Below are 18,225 nucleotides of genomic sequence, written 5' to 3'. Positions count from 1 at the left end.
AGGACCATTTTTCTTCCCGCTTTTATTTCGCCGTTCTTTATACATTTTTCAACTCTCCAGTGCGTAGTCCTGTTGATTTGCGGTAAACCACAATATGGCTCTCCCGAGAAAAATATTGCTCACTTAAAACCTCAATAAAACGAATTCCTTTGCCGCCCGTGCAAACATGGCCGATTATTGCAGACGCGAATTCGTTATAGAGATCGAGTTCGATTGCTTTTCGTTTAATTAAAAGCCGATCGTAAACCTGAATTAAGTATCTCGTTAAATAGTACCGGGTATTAAGTTTTCTTTAACTATTATAAATTCGTGTACAGTCAGTCGCAAAAGTCTACGTTCTATAAATTTGTAAAAAATAGAAAACAACAGTACGAAGCAATTGCTCGCTACAATAGCGTACTCCTTTAATACACCTCGAATTTGCATACCGTACTAAACGAGTGCACGAGTATTTCGAGACTCGCTGTACATCTTCGCAAGAACGAACTTTTCGAATATCTCGAATACTATTCATTTTAGAATAAAAGTACCTTAACACTTTTATTCTCAAAATTTCTTGCTCTAACGAATCGTGTTGTAAAAATACACGCGTGAAATAACAAGGTTTAATTTTTTTTAAAACATTAGAAAAATATCGCCATTGTTTTGAAGCCGTACGACTTTTGGTGGAAATACTTCTTTCTTTTATTTAAGGCAACGAAGGTATCGAGATGGTTGATTTCTAGCCGGTCACTCAGCACAAACTACGATTATGACATTACTAATTGTAAGTAAAACGTTCGTTCTGTCGTAGCGATATTAAAGAACGAAGGACATAAATTCTGCATTCCACTATCCTGCTACGTTCAGCGAAGGCGGACGAGAATTTAATCAGAACGTCATATCAAAATTTAATTACTCCCACGGTAATTAGTTCTGGTCTCCGCCAGAAATCCATCCGCGACTCGACTTTAAGAGGGGACACCATCGTTCCCACGAGAAACTAAGCGATTTTTCTATCCAATAATTCCAAGCGATCGGGCGTTAGATATTTGTTTCGGGCACTCCACACGACGAGATACGAAGTTATTTTGAGAATCTTGGACGAGAAGTTCGCCAGAGTATCTTGAATATGTGCAGAACGTTGATGGAACAGCTAATTAGAATTTCATGGGACGCGCTTCAAATTAATGGTCTTTGGAACCATAAGAGTACTTCGGAGTTTCCTTTACGAAAAGCTACAAGATCAACTGAAAATTTCGGCGTACTCGGAGATAGAAAACTGAGCTCCGCGAGTTAATTTACTTGACCGTCGCTCGTGAAATTCAGAAATTATTATTAAGAATTTAATAACCATTTTAGTAGCTCGTATAATGTTCGAAAATCCGGACAGCTTGATTATCAATATCCGAGGAAGGAGTAGAGAATCTATTTAGTTGGGACTGGTCGAAAAAGTTTGACCACTAAACACTATTATAATTAAGAACAGTGAAGAAAAATAATTATAATCGTTTGGGAGCCTTCTATCTCATATCTCATAAGTACACATATTTTTTACTTAACTATCAACTGGTAGATTCATCCCCTGAAGTATACACAAGTACCTTCGAAACACCTTGAACAAAACGTACCATTCGTACAATATTTTTTACTTACCTTAGTGGTTAGATTTATCCCCTGAAATATGAACGTGTATTTCCGAAACACCTTGTACATACACCCACGTCGTGCGTTCTGGCTGTCAGCGAAAATAATATTTCACGTGTCTGCATTTATACATCCAACCGACTAAAACTCATCTCGTTCGTAAAATATTATTAAACACGTAGTCGTCGTCGTGTCTCTCGTAAAAATTCCGCACGGAAGACCGGGCAGAAATCGTTTCAGAAATTTTCTACGTACGGGTTCTCGTGTTCACCGAAAATCCGCAGAGAGTAATGTCTGAAAAGGGCCGCGCCATTTGTAAATTCCTCTAATGGCGTCGCGTAATCCGAGGCGCGAAATACGAACGAACGGAATTGTTCGTGCGTTATTAATCGAGGTAACGGCATCGATCGCGGCTGATATCGCGCGTTTTCTGTTACAGAGCGGCACAACCAATCCCACGGTGAAGCTGTTCTACGTCGACTTAGAGAAGGTGGTCGAGGGTAACGTGAGCTTAACTGAAATCGAACATCCGGCCAAGTTATCCACCGAGGAGCGGATTTTATCTGCGGTTGCTTTTCCTACGGACAATCTTATCTACGCGACCTGGATGAACAGAGTGCAGAACGAGGCGTACTTCCATTTGTGTTACGTCGACGCTCTCGTACCAAATTGCACCACCGTACGTATCCCGATCATACCCATCGAATCAATTACAAACCTAACTACAAAATTAATTTCTAATTTTGCAATACGGCGCGATAAGTCTCACCGGTCCATCGGTTTTATCGTTGGAAAATTCTTTAGTCGAAGACGAACGAGAACCTGGGGTAGTTTTCGTTAAAATTTAAAGACCGCTTTATCCCCCTGTAAAAGATGGGATTCTTCTTTAATTAGTCTCGGACTCGCTGTGAATTTTGCAAAGTGTTTAGTCTCCGGTTCGCGCGGACATCTTTCGTCGAGCATCCGCTGGGTTATGTTTCTACTGGGAATAACATTTTTCCTTCGAAACAACTTAATCCGGCAGGAACGGTTAGCTCGGTTTAAACTTTTCAACGGAAGATTCGAATTAAAGGAAAATATCTTTTCATCGACAGGGGGGAGTAGTACAATTAGAGTACCCAAGTTGATGCCCAAGTGAACACTTTTCGAGGTTCGAGAATCCAAACGGGGAATTATTCGTTGGTTACAGTTTACGTGTATTGCTATAATTCTCATTCGTCGGAACTTCGTTTATTTTTCAAGGCATAAGAATCGAGATGGGGAATAATTTATTATTTACATTTTACGTGTTTTTTCAATTCGCTTCTCTTGCACAATACTATTCAGAAAGACATTTACTATTCTTATTTTTCGTCCAAACATCAAACTGTACAATCAACGCAAGAGACTCCCAAAAATGACTGAAAAGCACTCTACATCGTTTCGCTCCTAACCTCAAATTCGGTCGATGAAGTCAATTCCGTAGCCACAGGCTCGGAACAATCACAAGAACGATTAAAAACGCTGCGAAGTGAGCGTTGAACTTTGTCTCGACTTGACCAATCCTTTACGAGCACAGGTCGAGATTTCTGAATAAGCAATATTCGTGACGCGAGCAGCGCTGTTATTTTATCGAATGAAAAAAAAGAAATCGTGACCCGGTGTAAAAATAGAGAGCACTTTGTCGAACGCGTAAGAAACGCTTCATCGACGGAAGATTCGTACGTTGGTCCCAGTCACCGACGTACCTACAATTTTCCGCTGAGGAAGGATTACGTTCCCTGAGGGATAGGGAATGAAATATTCATCTTTTCAGGCGCTGTCGTACGCCGAGGAACACGGATGGGTCGAGCAGTTCGAGCCGCCGGTGTTCAGCAACGACGGGAATTCGTTCTTGACGATTCTGCCGCAAAAGCAAGAAGACAACAGCCACTGGAAGCATGTTGTTGCAATTACGAATGTATCCCTGGGCAGAGGGAACGTCGTCGCGCTAACTTCCGGCCACTTCGTCGTAACGGAGATAGTTGCTTGGGATCAGGAGAATTCGTACCTGTGAGTAACATGCGAAAGTACACCACTGTTCCGACCAGCCACCCGTTATACCTGTTGTAAGTTCGTCCCTAAGCCAACAGAGACACCGGTAACTAACATTGCGATAAGAATAAGAGAGATCCCAGATGTGAACGTTTAAACCGAACTGTGGCCAGTTAACATGGTCCACGATCGAGGAACTTTATCATTTGCCCGTTTCGCGTGTTCCAAATCCTTTCATTGTTTCGAGGCAACGATGTTGGGTAACCGGGTAGGTGGTCCGCGCCTGAGAACTGGGGTCAGAAATCGGTTTATCCTTCACGGATAAAACGAATCGGGTGGTTCCGAAACGACCTATAAACACTATCTTTAACAGCGTGGCATCGACGGATAGTATCGCGAATCAAAGTTTCCAACAGTCGTAGAAACTTGACGGTGAGAAAATTAAGATCCGTTCTGAGAGCAGAATGGTGTACTCCGAAGAGTCGAGTAAACAAAGGAACCGTGAGGCGGGAAATTATTCGACACGAAATACCAACAGCTACTGTAAAACGACCTAAACAACCTTTTGGATACTTTTGACAAATAAGAAATATCAAGAAGGTATCGTTTCCTACAACTATTCCTCAGATTCACTGACCTGACTCCGTAATTGTCACCTTGGTGAACTAGAGGGTGGATTCATATTCGTGCTTAGATAATTTAACACATCCGGTACTAAATATCAATATCGATAGATTGTAGTTACGCAGTGATTTATACGAAAGAAGAAACAAATCAAAGTTCGAGAACGGTGCTCAAAATGAGATCCTCGGGTCGAGCGAAGTAAGAGTTTTCATCCTAGACACGTTGCAGTTCGCTACGTCATTGCAGGTTACTCGTGCATCGATACGGCAATTCGACAACCGTGGTTCTCGAAGATTCTCGCGTTTCGAGGGTTAGTTTTACACTCTTAAAGCCAACGAAACTTGAGATTCTTGGACAACTGAGCGCTTCGTGTGCCACTATTCCGACCAAGGAACAGTCACCGTTGTTGACAGAGACAAACTTCAGGAATTCTGGAATTTTGAAAACTCCTGGTTTCAGAAAACAAAAACTTGTGAAATGTCAAGTTTCAAAAGAGAATTTTGACACGTGTAATTTAAATTATTGTGTATATATGTATTAGTAGGGGTGACTATTGAAGTATGTGCTATAAAGTGACTATTAATTTATACACATACATTGGTAGGGGTGGCTATTAAAGTATATAGTATAAAGTATAAAGGGTAGGTAAGGGTGTCTATTGAAAATAATTAAAAAGGTAGAGGTGATTATTTAAAATAATTAAGAAGGTAAAGGTGAGTATTCAAAATAATTAAGAAGGTAGAGGTAACTATTCAAAATAATTCAGAAGGTAGATGTGACTATTCAAAATAATTAAGAAGGTAGCCGTGACTATCCAACATAATTAAGAAGGTAGGGGTAACTATTCAAAATAATTAAGAAGGTAGAGGTGACTATGTAAAATAACTAAGAAGGTAGAGATGACTATTCAAAATAATTAAGATGATAAAAACACAATGATCACACAACTATTTAAAAGTCATAAAATATAACACAACGCATGTTCTCTCAATGCATGTGCAACGAAGACTGATCCTCAAAGCGGAGTTCAGTTCCTTTTAAAACCTAAACAAAAACCAGTCATCGGTGAGAAAGCGAAAAGGCAAAATTTAATACACGTAAACTTACTTTTCAATAGCAGAACAATTCAAGAATTACACTTATAAGTGAAAAATATAGAGTAACATTAACAATCCTGCTTCTCCTTCGATACTGATGCATCATCGATACGGGGAAAACAATAAACGACGGAAAGCAAACGCCAAATTTCAAACCAAAGAGAGATACGCAACAGAGACATGTAAGAATGCCTAAAAAATGAAGGTGTCAATGTAAATATTGTTTGTTTCGAAGAATGTATCTTTTAGCCATACTCCGAAATGTGGTCAAACGGACGAAACACACAGCGAAAGGCAAAACTCGGCCAGTGAAAAACATTTTTTATAAACCAGCTTACCGTGCTTTATACATATTGTAAATATAAACATACCATGGAAAACTAACACGGTGAATTCTCTTTCGGTGTTAAATTACCAGAAGAGAGCGGTATATTCGTGAAAAAAGATATAGATAAACTCGTACGCGAAACCGTTGTTGCAACACCTCGGTGTTTTGTAATCTTTCGCAAGAAAATTCTAAACTTGTTAATCGGAATAATTCCAGACCATCGTACGAAAATTTCGGCTATTCAGGACAGAGATAAATGTTTGATAGACGGGATTCATACGCTGTCCCATAATAATGGGCCAACCTAACCAAAAGCGTCTTGAAACTACCATTAGTTACAGCTCTTGAAATTTGCAATTCAGCGGGAATTTCGAACATTCGAACTACAATTCAGGCTTAGCATCCTTAGAGTATCCTAAATTGTATGACAGTTGTCCACAATGGAGACACGAACAAAGACTGGCCATTGTTGTTCCTATTGCAGAAACTATAGCTCGTCGTACATCGAGTCATAAAACTCTCACCTACGAAAGGAGGATCATTGAATATTCGAGATTGTCGATTAAAATTGTATCGAGATACGTACGACACTGAGAAAATGTGAAGATGTTTAAAACAATATAAATTATGTTTGGGATAGACGAACGAGCCAAGTGTTTTCAAGGTGTGAAAGAAGAGTTCTTGAATGACAATTTTCGAACTGAGATGCGAAAGACGAGCAATTGAGACGGTACCAGACTGAAGAATTTTTAACGAAGGTGTCCAGATGCATGAGATGAGGGAGGTCAAGGATTAGAACAAAAGGTAATGAATGCATGTGAAAATATTAGGACACTCTATTAGGACACTTGGAGATTCGTCGAAGTGAGTAAAAGTCGAAGAAAGTCCAGCGAGTCTTTTCTTTTTGGATAAACATAGTAGCGATAGTAAAGGAGTTTCTTTACTTTTCAAATCTCTGAAACTTCGTCACGTGGAATTTAATAAAGATAATCTCTGCGCAACTTTAACGAGCGAATCGCAAGACGCGTTCAGAACGTTTAAATCGTTCGATATTTTCAATTTTTCAATCACGGTGTGGACCACGCTTTCGAATCAGAGGCTTATTTCGTGAACACCCTGTGTATAATAAACACTCGTATCGACAGACTGGAAGGGAATTTTTCACGGTGGCAAGCGCGAGCCTTAAATCTTCGCGGCAATCGAGGAGCCAAGGCGTTCAAATATCGACATTAAGTACACGGACTTACCTACGTACTTTCCATTATTTCCCGATAAAATATGGCTCATAAGGAACGATATTACGCCAGGGGAACACGATATTGGAGATTCTCGTAAAGTCACGGGCAACCGTCTCCACGGCTGCCTAAAGAACGTTATCATTTATCACGTAAACGCACCGTTAGGCATTGATACTGTGCTCGACCCACCTAATTCAATCTCCACGCCGTTGAAGAAGTTAAAATGACATTCATCGTATCGATTAAATTGCTCGATGAAATATTCCTCCCCCACGGTCCCCTTTCTATTGGTGGTTGCTACGGAAATTACCGATAAAATTCATTTTCTCGCACCATCGAATCCTGTATCCGATCTTCATCTTCGTTCTATTTTCATTTCTTTTTTTTCTCGAAGATTTTTCACTTTCGTTTACGATAAATTTCAATCGTTGACCGAGACGCATTTGTGAAATTCTTAATCCGAGTCGAACGGATCGACGAAACGTCACAGTGCCTTTATTTTAATCGCGGTTTACGTTCTGATTACATCTACATTGTTCCACGAATTTACAACAAAGTGGATTCTGCCCTGGTCAAAGTGGGAGAACTCTGAAACAAGATGATATTAAAATTTAATTTCAAGACAAGTTGGCGGGAGAGATTTTATTAAAATTTATCATTCGTAGCTAACAAAATTTATTAGTTTCATTAGCGTCGTTTGGAACATTTCATCGTTCCTGTTTTGGAAACAATTCCTCTGCGAACGTTCGCAAACTAAAGTATCCACTGTGCGAGTCTCTGTATTATTATCCATCTCTTCGTGCGTTTAACCAACCCTTTTAATTAATTTCTGTTATCTTCGAGCATTTTGCTAAGTAATTGCCCCGTAAGAAATTCCTTGACAATCAACGTGAGAATAAACGTAAACGAAGAATAATCATCGCCCGTTTATCGAGCGCAAAGAATCTTCGTTGTCGCGAGAGGTCACATTCGTCAAAAGGACCGTAAAACAACAAAGTGACAAAGATTATTCGGTTAAATAAAGATCGAATGATTATTGAAATTCTCTTTCTGTAAAGCTCGCAGCGCTCGCGTAATTCCATCGAGAAAGTTGTACTTAAACGAGCCAATATTTCCGCTCGCTGGTCGAACGAGAGTTGATTTTCCGCAAGACCTTTCCTCTTACCGCCTTTATGCTCGATATCTGTTCGCGAGAACACTGGAAATCGCCTTAGGGATTCTTCTCCCCCCACCCTTACCCGTTCTCGAGACGCTGCAACAAAAATACAGGGGAAAAATCGTTCTCGACTTTTCAAAGAGAAAAGTTAATAAGCAGCGATGCAAATAACGGGGTCGACGATTCGCGACTAACGCGTATCGTTTTCGCAAAAGCGCGGATACCTTTTGCTGTCGGGCCTCCGTTTTACTTTCCTGTTCATTGTTACGTTATTTTAATCATCGGGCTATCATCATTATTATTATTATTATTATCGTCATTATAAAGTCTTTATTGTCCAATTACGGGGCATTGTTCCGTATCGTAACGGACAATTATCGATTGATGCGTGTAGCCGAGCCCCAACCGAAACTCGCTCTTGAACCTAACCTCAATTGGGGGCCCGGTTCGTGGAAACGTGCAACGCGCGTCCGTTAACACGCAATTCGAAAATACGTGTCGCGCTCGAAACTGAAATTGATCGTAGATCGTTTTCACACGCGTTTGGAGGGGATGAATGAGGTGGATTGGAAAAATTCTCTTTCGAGTTCGAACGAAATACGTTTTACAATGAAACGAATTTTCAATAACCAACCGAGTATACGGAGAGTACTCCGTTAGATCGGCGATCGTAGTAAATTCTCACTTGGTTCTGTTTTCATCTGTTTTCCGTGTTCGTTCTGTTTTCGAAGCAATTTCTTCGCTGCTGAGGAATCGACGAGCCTGAACAAAAATGATCGTTAGAAATTTGAGGCGTGAATTTTTTTTTGTCAAACAATTTTCACCCCTCACGTATATTTGTAATCGTACGTCCACCGAAATGTTAATTCACGCGAACGAAATCGACACGAGTGACATCTGACGGTCGCGGGAAGTTTAATAATAATCGGTGACCCCGTGACCTTCCTCGAGGACCTTTGAACGTTAAACGTGGATCGTTGCCTCCGCAAGGCAGGGAAATTTCTACCGGGAGTCTAATTCGATCGATGCTTAATCCCCCGAGCTACGAATTGACATTTCCGAAAGTCAATGAATGAACCGTTGAAAGCGCACGTCCAAGTTCACTTACGTTAATTACGATTGACCCTACATTCAGGGGCTCTGTAATGCACAACGCCGAGCACGAACCGTGACGTGTACCTCGTTGCTCTAAATAACGATCGGTGCTTTTTTCGCATTGATGAAAGTGGCAACTGATGATATTATTCGGTGGATCTGGAGCTGGTACATACTTCACGTGTTGCTCTTATTTCTCTGATTATCGATGGAACCACGAACAACTACATATTTAGGTTGCCCAGGATCGCTCGAAAATCGAAACGCGTTACCATCCATTTTTCTCGATCCGTTTCGATGAGACACGTTGAGAAATACCATCGAGGACATCGTTAGACGCCAAGAATAAAGAAAAATATATAAGGAAACATCATCGAACATAATTATACTTCTTCAAACGTCTTCAAACTTCGGTCAAGTCCATTGTACTCATTGTTTTCTACACATATCTGAATCTTCTTAATCGAATCTAAACCCGAGCACCGCTACCCCAAGACATCTAGATGGTCAAACACGATCAATCGTCGTCAAACATTCTCAAACTTCGGTATACTTATTGTTCCTCGCACTATTGACATTTTCTCGGATGTATTCAAACTTGAATATCACCGTACGCATCCATCGGCAAGAAGACAAGTCAAACTCCGTTGTCCCATCATCAGAAATCGGACACCTTGTGCCACGACCGATCCACTAGGTGATTATCAGACCATTGTTTTCCTTGATCTTTTCTCCATCACCGATTTCTGGTTAAGGGACATTCCCCCTAATCCAGGCTCTCGTCTAATTTATAATCGCGCAATTAAGTCCACGATTTCTTGCCAGGGTAGATCCCTCGAGCTATTTTCCAGCAGCGAAGTGGCGTGAGTTCGGGTTTTACTTTGCAAATTACTTCCAAGCCATTTCGTGCACCCACTATCTTTCCGAACATCACCGGGATAACCAACAGTTTGCATTCCGACGACTAGGGCGACGTCTTTGCCGGTCGTTTCGCATAGTTCTCGCACACCCGCAGCAACGACGAGTTACAGTACCGTAGACGACACAGTCTCGACCAGGGATTTCGCAGGTATGCCGCGATCACGTCATCGTTGCCATCCCCGAAGGTGTTAATTCAACCTTCGGGGAAGCTAAAGTTCCAGGGAACTTGCGTTGAAGGGCCAATTAGCCGAATCGGAGTCACGGCTGAACCATGACGGTAGAAACGAAGAGAACATTACGAAAAATCTATAAAAAGTGTGTATTGTCCGGTAGAGCAAGAACCATGGAATTATTCCATCCCAACAAGTGTGTTTAATGGTAACTATTTCGAGCAAAGTAGTGTCTCGAGTATTGATAAAATTTATTGCTCGGATTCGTGATCAGGTATCCCTCCCAATATTGTGTTTCTTAGTTCCACTGTATTTCACTTATTGTCCTATTTATTTAAGTTGTTCAAATTCTACTAGTAATGATTAACTTTGTCCTATTTATTTAAATTGCTTAAGTTCAACTAATAATGATTAACATTAGTTTTACCAACCAGTCGAAATTACTTTCATTTTTATAAAGGAATTTATTTCAAATTCCACAGCATGTTTTCCAAAGACATTAATTTATTCTATTCTATACTTATGATTAAATTTATAATTTCCCCCTTTTCTTCACCTTATACACACAAGGTGTACATTAATGTACCGGAATCTGTCGGTAGTTTCAATGTTAAAAATTCTCTACCAGTGTCTCACATATTGATAATCAGTGGTTTTAATTTAATAACATTATACGTGTAATGTACTAGAAAAGTTTTACTCGTGAATGACTCGGACCAGACCCAAATATATCAAATAACGAAACCAGTTCCAATAGAAACCAAACGAATCTACTTGGATATAAATCCAAAAACTCAGATCATCCATAATAAAAAGGTTTTCATTTTTTTCCTAAAAAAACTGAACCGATGGTTTCGGTGTTATCCTGAAGTACAAATGCGAAATTCTTTCCATTATTTGGGCTACAAATTTTGGCATTCTCAGTTTCTCGGGAATAGATCAGCGAGAAGAATGGACAAACTTCAATTTGCATTTTAGGGTAGCCCAAATTTCATGGGACCGAAAATTGGACTCGCTTGTACGCCACATCGGTGCAAGCGGGGAGGTTGTACAGCTTGAAATTTGTTTTCTGAGGGAACTGAAGCGCAAATTTTGGCATTCCATCGGTTCCGCAAGTATGATCTTTTTGTTACGGAGTAACTGGGTCGAGGAGCGAGTGGTTTTTCAGCAACATTTATCACAATACGCGCTAGACAATTGCACCGCGACAATTTTAACGATCAATGACCCGATATGCGTTCATAATCGGAGCAAAGTAATTGGCCTCTCACATCTAGCCGGGTTTCAAATCACGCGGAAAGCTCGGCGAAGAAAGTTGGGGATTAATCGTCTTGGTTTGCGAATGGCTCGGTCGTAGAATCCTGGAGAAACAGAAAGGATCTCGGGTAACTGCTTTGGGACTCGAACTCGAGCCTACTCCATCACAAACTGCGCCGCTTCTATTGCACCGCCGAGACCTCAGGCCAGCACACGCTCCCCGGCCATTCTCCATGGGTAGATTCACCGATTTTCGGAAATGTTCCTCGATAGACAGATCGTTTCAAACATTGGCTCGATTTTGTCTCGGAGTTTTGTCATATTTTAGCCCGAAAGTTTAATCAAACGTTCAAGATAGGAGATTCCCAAGTTTCAAAATGTTTCCACGGAGTTTCAGATCTAGAAGCTGTCCAATATGATTGTATAATGTGTGTACGTGTGTGTCGCGGTTAATAGATTTTCTGAGATATTCCTCGATAGGCAAACCGTTCCAAACATTGGCTCGATTTTGTCTCGGAGTTTTGTCATATTTTAGTCCGAAAGTTTAATCAATGTTCAAGATAGGAGATTCCCAAGTTTTAAGATGTTATCATGGAGTTTCGGATGTAGAAGCTGCCCAATATGATTCTATAAGGTGTGTACGTGTGTGTCGCGGTTAGTAGATTTTCTGAGACGTTCCTCGATAGACAAACCGCTTCAAACATTGCCTCGATTTTGTCTCGGAGGTTTATCAAATTTTAATCGAAGTTTCGGATGTAGAAGCTGCTCAATATGATTATATAATATGTGTGCTGCGGTTAGTAGACTTTCTGAGACGTTTCTCGATAGACAAACCGCTTCAAACATTGCCTCGATTTTGTTTCGGAGGTTTATCAAATTTTAATCGAAGTTTCGGATGTAGAAGCCGCTCAATATGATTATATAATATGTGTGTTGTGGTTAGTAGACTTTCTGAGACGTTTCTCGATAGACAAACCACTTCAAACATTGCCTCGATTTTGTCTCGAAGGTTTATCAAATTTTAATCGAAGTTTCGGATGTAGAAGTTCTCCAATATGATTATATAATGTGTATGTTGCGGTTAGTAGACTTTCTGAGACGTTTCTCGATAGACAAACCGTTTCAAACATTGCCTCCATTTTGTCTCGGAGGTTTATCAAATTTTAATCGGAGTTTCGGATGTAGAAGCTATCCAATATGATCGCATAAACTGTGTATTGCAATTAATAAACTTTCTGAGACGTTCCTCGATAGACAAACCGTCTCAAACATCGCCTGGCTTTTATCTCACAGTTTTGTCATATTTCGATCCTGAAGTTTGATCAATGTTGCGGATAGAAGATCCAAAAGTCCCAAATTTTCAGGTATTCCCAGAAAGTTTCGAATCGGGGAGCTATCCAGTAGGATTGTGTACAGTGTGTGTACGTGTGTATGTATTGCGGTTAGTAGAATGCAACGGTAGGGTAGTCGGGAGTTGGTCGTTCGTACAGAGTCGTTTGGAGTCGATAGTCGTTAATAGATCGCCGAGTAGTCCGTAAGTCGTTAGACTACTATAATAGCGCGAAATGAGCAAGCGGTCGAAGTTTGCATTCCAATTCGCCAAGTTCCGCGTGTCCGCTCGAGCAGAATTTGCAACATTTTAGTTCGAAATTGGCACTGGCTACAGGATGAACCGTAAGCCAGGTTCTGTCTTCCTCGTATGACAAAGTAACGAAGCACCCACGGATACTTACAAGCGGGTCGTTTATGGTCAACCGTATGTGTTACTGTACGGGATCGTTAATCTAGTAAGTGACGTAACACAAGAACGACGCCCGTTTCGAGTGCACGTAGTATATTGCTCGTCCGATGTAAGCTGTACAGGTGAACACATTCATTAAAGTGATTAAATCGGGGCCATGGCGGTTCCGCGTCCGAGGCTTCGGCATAATTTTCTCCCGTGGCTGGACGATCTAAGAATTTTCTGAGAAAAGAAGAAACATTCGTACGTTTTTCTCTCAGTTCCGCGAACCGAGCCAGAATGTTGAAAATTTATATTCACGTAGATTGGAGCGCTCCGGTTTCAGTTACACTTAACAGATTTCGTCCCATCGGCTCGAAATGGTCCTACGGGTCTGTCGTGAATTACCTTGTACCGAATTGTCTTCTCAACCGGTTCATAACGCGTCTTCTTGAGAAATAATATATGCGCGCCGAATATATATTCACGGTAGAGAAGTAAAGTGCAGCTATACGCTGCTACTAACCTGACCTAACCTCTGTACCGTAGAAAATGAGAATCTGTTTCACAGAACAATGATTTGCACCTTCTGTCTTACCGTGCGCTGGCTGTCGGGAGTTGTTTGACCAGACGAATGCGTATGTACGTACAGGGTGTTCCCGCAATCGTGATACAATCGGTTAGGGGATGATTCCTCGAGAAAAGATAAGTCGAAAGTACGGAATTGAATTTTTCCTACGAGATTTCGTTTTCCAGAGAATAAAGTTTCAGAATACGTGTACTGACTGTAAATTTTCAACTTGTAGAACTTCTGTTTCTGCTCGTGTTCGTATTTATAGATACAGACAGTATTATTACTAAAACCAGTGTTTTATTCAATCAAGGGTATACTTCAGAGACAAGAAAAGCGTCGAAGAATCGAAAATAAACATTATATTTCTCTTTGAAGAATTAAAAAATATAAATAGTACACAGCAAGGAGTGTTTAATAATTCTTTCATTACCGTTATTATTTCGTCAAGAACAACACAATCAATCCTCATCGAGGATTACAAATAAGTAGGCTGTTGTGAGTCAATGGCATGCAAGATATTCTTCATAAAGAATTATAATTACACTGTACCTTCGTTCGTAATAAAGTATCATTGTTTGTTCTAAATATGGTGACTCTGTGAGTGTTTATATCACATCCTGCGTAAAGCTGATCGGATTAAACTCGCAATATATTTTCACCAAAAAATCATCCTCTGTCCAAGCTTACCTCGATCTCAGAAGTAGTCGGTGTACCGCTCCGAAGTGTCCGAAACGAAATCAATTTTTTCAATCTCTGTTTCCTCGTGCTATACCGCATCCGGATGAAGTGTCCCCGATCTTCCCCGGGGAAGACCGGCTGGCAAAGAGAAACCACGGTTCCTTGGCCCGTCAAGAAGGATGCACCGGTTATAGAAAACGGTACGACACTAAAGGTGGAATACGAGGGAACGTTGGAGCAACGGTTGCAGGAAAAATAATTTCCTCTCGAAATGGCTCGAAGCGGGATACCTCGAAAGCCTGACACAGAAATATCGACGCGCGAGCCCGAAACTATTTCTCCCGCGTACCAAAATCTCACGCGTCGTTAGCATTTGCGAGGGTCCCTCGCCGGTTCTCCCGTTCCATCCGCTGTATCAAAGAAAATCCACCATCTCCATCTCCCTCCCCCCTCTTTCTCCACCTCGCTCGCTACCTATCCCCCCCCCCCTGCAACGTGGAAACACGAAACAGTCGACGCTCGCGAGCTGTTTCGAGTTTTCCAGTTACGGAGGCAACGTCTTGTTGATTCGCGTCGTCGTGGCGAACCAAGCTCTCTCCCCCACCCCAGCCTCCTCTCCCTTTCGCGTGCGCGCGCGCAATTCGAACAACGCCATCCTCCCCGTACCCTCTGCTTTCTGTCGTTATTCGCACATAGTTAATGAACTTAACGAAGTAACCTCGTTACGCGTTATTCTAGAAACGGAGGCGAAGGAGGCGGTCGGCTCGCTGACGCTCGCATGAATTAATCATTAGGACGTTGTAAACAGAGCAGCCCGGTTCAAACGCAGCTAGTTAGTGATGTGTTTACGCTGCTCGAACGTCTATACCGGTCTGGCCGAGCTCCTCCATTAAGGAAATCCCTCCTAGCTAGTGCTAATGGCCCGTCAATAATGCGCACGACGCTTCAAGGCCCAGGCGATTCCTAGTTTCTGTCGCGCGATGTACAGTTTGCGCGCCGAGAGTATGCATTCGATGATCCTGGTGAGAGTCGGGACGATCGTGCAAAGAAACCACGAACGCTTGCCCCTTGGCGGCGCCTATGCGAGTTTCACCGAGATCGCGCGAGTTGCAACCGGACGACCGCGCGGGATACGTACGCTTGGCTTTTCGAGGCGTCTGTGAGAGTCTATGGATTAGTAATCGTGTATCGGGAACAATTAGAAACGAGCTAAGGTGCACTTAAGGGGTGTACAGTACGCAGAGAGCGTAAATTGTCAACGAATCGGATTAGTTGTCCTCGTTTTGAATTACACGCGTTTTCGTTGTTGGTTAACGCGAGCGCGTATACGGGTTTATCGCGCGACGAATGTCGCGGTGGAGAGACTCTAAACAGAGCGCGACGGAACGATGACAAGTGACGAGTGGAACGCATTGGCGTAGACGTAAACTCGGAGTAGTAATTATCGACGTATGTTTTTGTGTTATTATCTCGATAAATTCTACACGCGATAACAATTATCCTCACGAACAAGTATATTAAAATTATGTCCAAGTTTCTTGTTACTAAGTGTCTGCTTACTTCACATATGTAATTAGCTGTCTTCACCCACTCATCGTTTTATCTTTTTTAATCATTTTTCTATTCTATTTGATAATTGTGGTTTAATAGTTTCTTAAAACTATTAGATGATAGATATAACCGAATTTTAATAATTTTTTAACAGCTTTTAGATATATACCAAACTATTCACGAGGAATTTGTTATACAATAATACTCCCATATCCACAATTTTGTACATTTCCCACGAATACGGAGATTACACTCCTACGCAATATCATCGCTTAGCACCTAAATATGGGGATTCCTGGTAGGGATTGGGTCGAGTAAGAAAGTCCATGCTCTTTCATTCAGTTTGTAGAAAACTTGGCAAGTTACGATCTCTACATAGTAGCTTTGTCATCGTAAAAAGAGATTTTCTCGAAACTTTATTCAAGAAAAGTTACTCGATAAATAGATCCATTTTTCTTATTATTAAAGAGAGGATACACTGTAGATTATTTTAAAAAATTTACAAAGTTACACCCATAAACAAACGTAGCCAATAAATTAATTTCTACGCGTGCAATAACTTCGTTGATTTTAAGAATTTTCTGATAAAACATTGACAGAATATTTCTTATACTATATTCAGTCAGATCGTCGAATAACAAAATTAATATTTTTGAACTCACAAAGGCACTCCTTTATGACAAGAGTATTTCCACAAATACGGTTGATTAGTTATCCAATACTGGATAGCTATCCAGACGCATTCTTTCGACACACGAACTATAGGTGGCTCAAGAACCGCGAGGATCTACGCTGATAACTTTCTACCGTTTATCCAGAACGTAGAATTTGTTTAACAGATAAACGAATTCCCCGAATATCGGCTAAAATACCATACGCAAAAAAGTACACCGAGCCGGGAGTTAGGGATTTCCGCATCACCGATGCATCGGTTAATTTGGGGAGGACTGTAGTGGGAAAACAGCGAACCCGGTGGCAAGAGAAGAGCAAACAAAAGCTGAGGTTTCTAGTGGAGAAGTTGCAACGGGTGGAACGGAGAAGCGTTAGGAAGAGAGAATTGAAGGGTTCGGTTTGTACGGGTGAAGTGGTAGCCTTTGAGACCTCGTGTTTCCGGAAAACGACTGCGAAACTGAAGCTTTTTGGAGCCACGAATGCTTCGGTTAATTGGCTGTGATTGAGAGAAGAAGGAGAGAATAGGGAGAAACTGTGCGGAAGGGAGTGGAAAGTAAATAGAAGGACGTAGTCTGCGGTGGTGTAGTCCAGCGTTTGAAACCTCGTGTTTCTAGGATTTCGAAGTTTGAAGGGAACCGCCAAAGTGAGTTTCGGGTCACAGATGCCCTCGATTGATTGGCCATTATTGGTGAAAACAAACTAGTGCGAGAAGAAGCGGAGGAAGTGGGATAGAACCAATAGTAGAATAAAATCTCTAACGATGATGTTATAGAGACCTTTGACACCTCTTGTTTTTAGGATTTGAACGGCCGTGATTGGAGGAAACAGGCTAGAATAAGATTTAGTGGATCAGATGGGGTAAAACCAATAGTGGAATAAAATCTATAACGATGAAATTATAGAGAATTGGGGGAAAGAAACTAGACTAGAAAAAAGTGAAGGAGGAGATATGGTGGAAGCAATTCTAGAATAAAATCTATAACGAGAAAGGTCTAGCATCTGGAATCTGATGCTTTTAGAATTAGAAGTTCGAAGGAACTATCGAAGTGAGTTTCGTACCATAAGCGCCCTCGATTTACTAATCGTGATTGAGGGAAACAAACTAAAATAGGAAGAAGTGGATGAAATGGGGTCGAACCGATAGTATTGTAGAATAAATTCTATAATGATAAAGTTCCAGCCTCTGAGACACCATGTTCCTAGGATTTGAAGTTCGAGGGGAACTGCCAATGTGAGTTTCGGGTCGCAGATGTCCTCGATCGTGATCGAAGGAAACAGACTAGGGTAGGACGAAGTGGATGAGACGAGGTAGACCCAATAATAGAATAAAGTCTATAATGATGAAGTTCTAACCTCTGGGAGCTCGGGTCTTTAGGATTTGAAGTTCGAAGTGTTCGTGAGAGTTTTGAGTCTCAAATTCCCTCGATCGATCGACCGTAATTAGGCGAAACCGGAGAGAAATAAAAGAACGCGGAGATGGCAAAGAATCGATATGAGAATAAAAT

The 18,225-nt window shown here is 41.2% G+C and overlaps 1 protein-coding gene across 5 annotated transcripts in view; it reads left to right on the top strand.

Annotated features, from left to right (window-relative positions):
• LOC143145623 (venom dipeptidyl peptidase 4) overlaps window positions 1–18,225 on the top strand; it is a 290,218-nt gene that overhangs the window by 211,961 nt on the left and 60,032 nt on the right. For all 5 annotated transcript variants that reach the window (XM_076309552.1, XM_076309472.1, XM_076309383.1 and 2 more), the window contains 2 exons: window positions 2,066–2,305; window positions 3,422–3,657. In XM_076309552.1, the coding sequence (XP_076165667.1) occupies window positions 2,066–2,305; window positions 3,422–3,657 (476 nt within the window). The remainder of the gene's footprint in view (window positions 1–2,065; window positions 2,306–3,421; window positions 3,658–18,225) is intronic.

Source organism: Ptiloglossa arizonensis, chromosome 1, assembly GCF_051014685.1.
Source record: "Ptiloglossa arizonensis isolate GNS036 chromosome 1, iyPtiAriz1_principal, whole genome shotgun sequence".
NCBI classification, from domain to species: domain Eukaryota; kingdom Metazoa; phylum Arthropoda; class Insecta; order Hymenoptera; family Colletidae; genus Ptiloglossa; species Ptiloglossa arizonensis.
The sequence above is the reverse complement of the archived record's forward strand: the minus strand, read 5'-3'. Positions and strand labels throughout refer to the sequence as shown.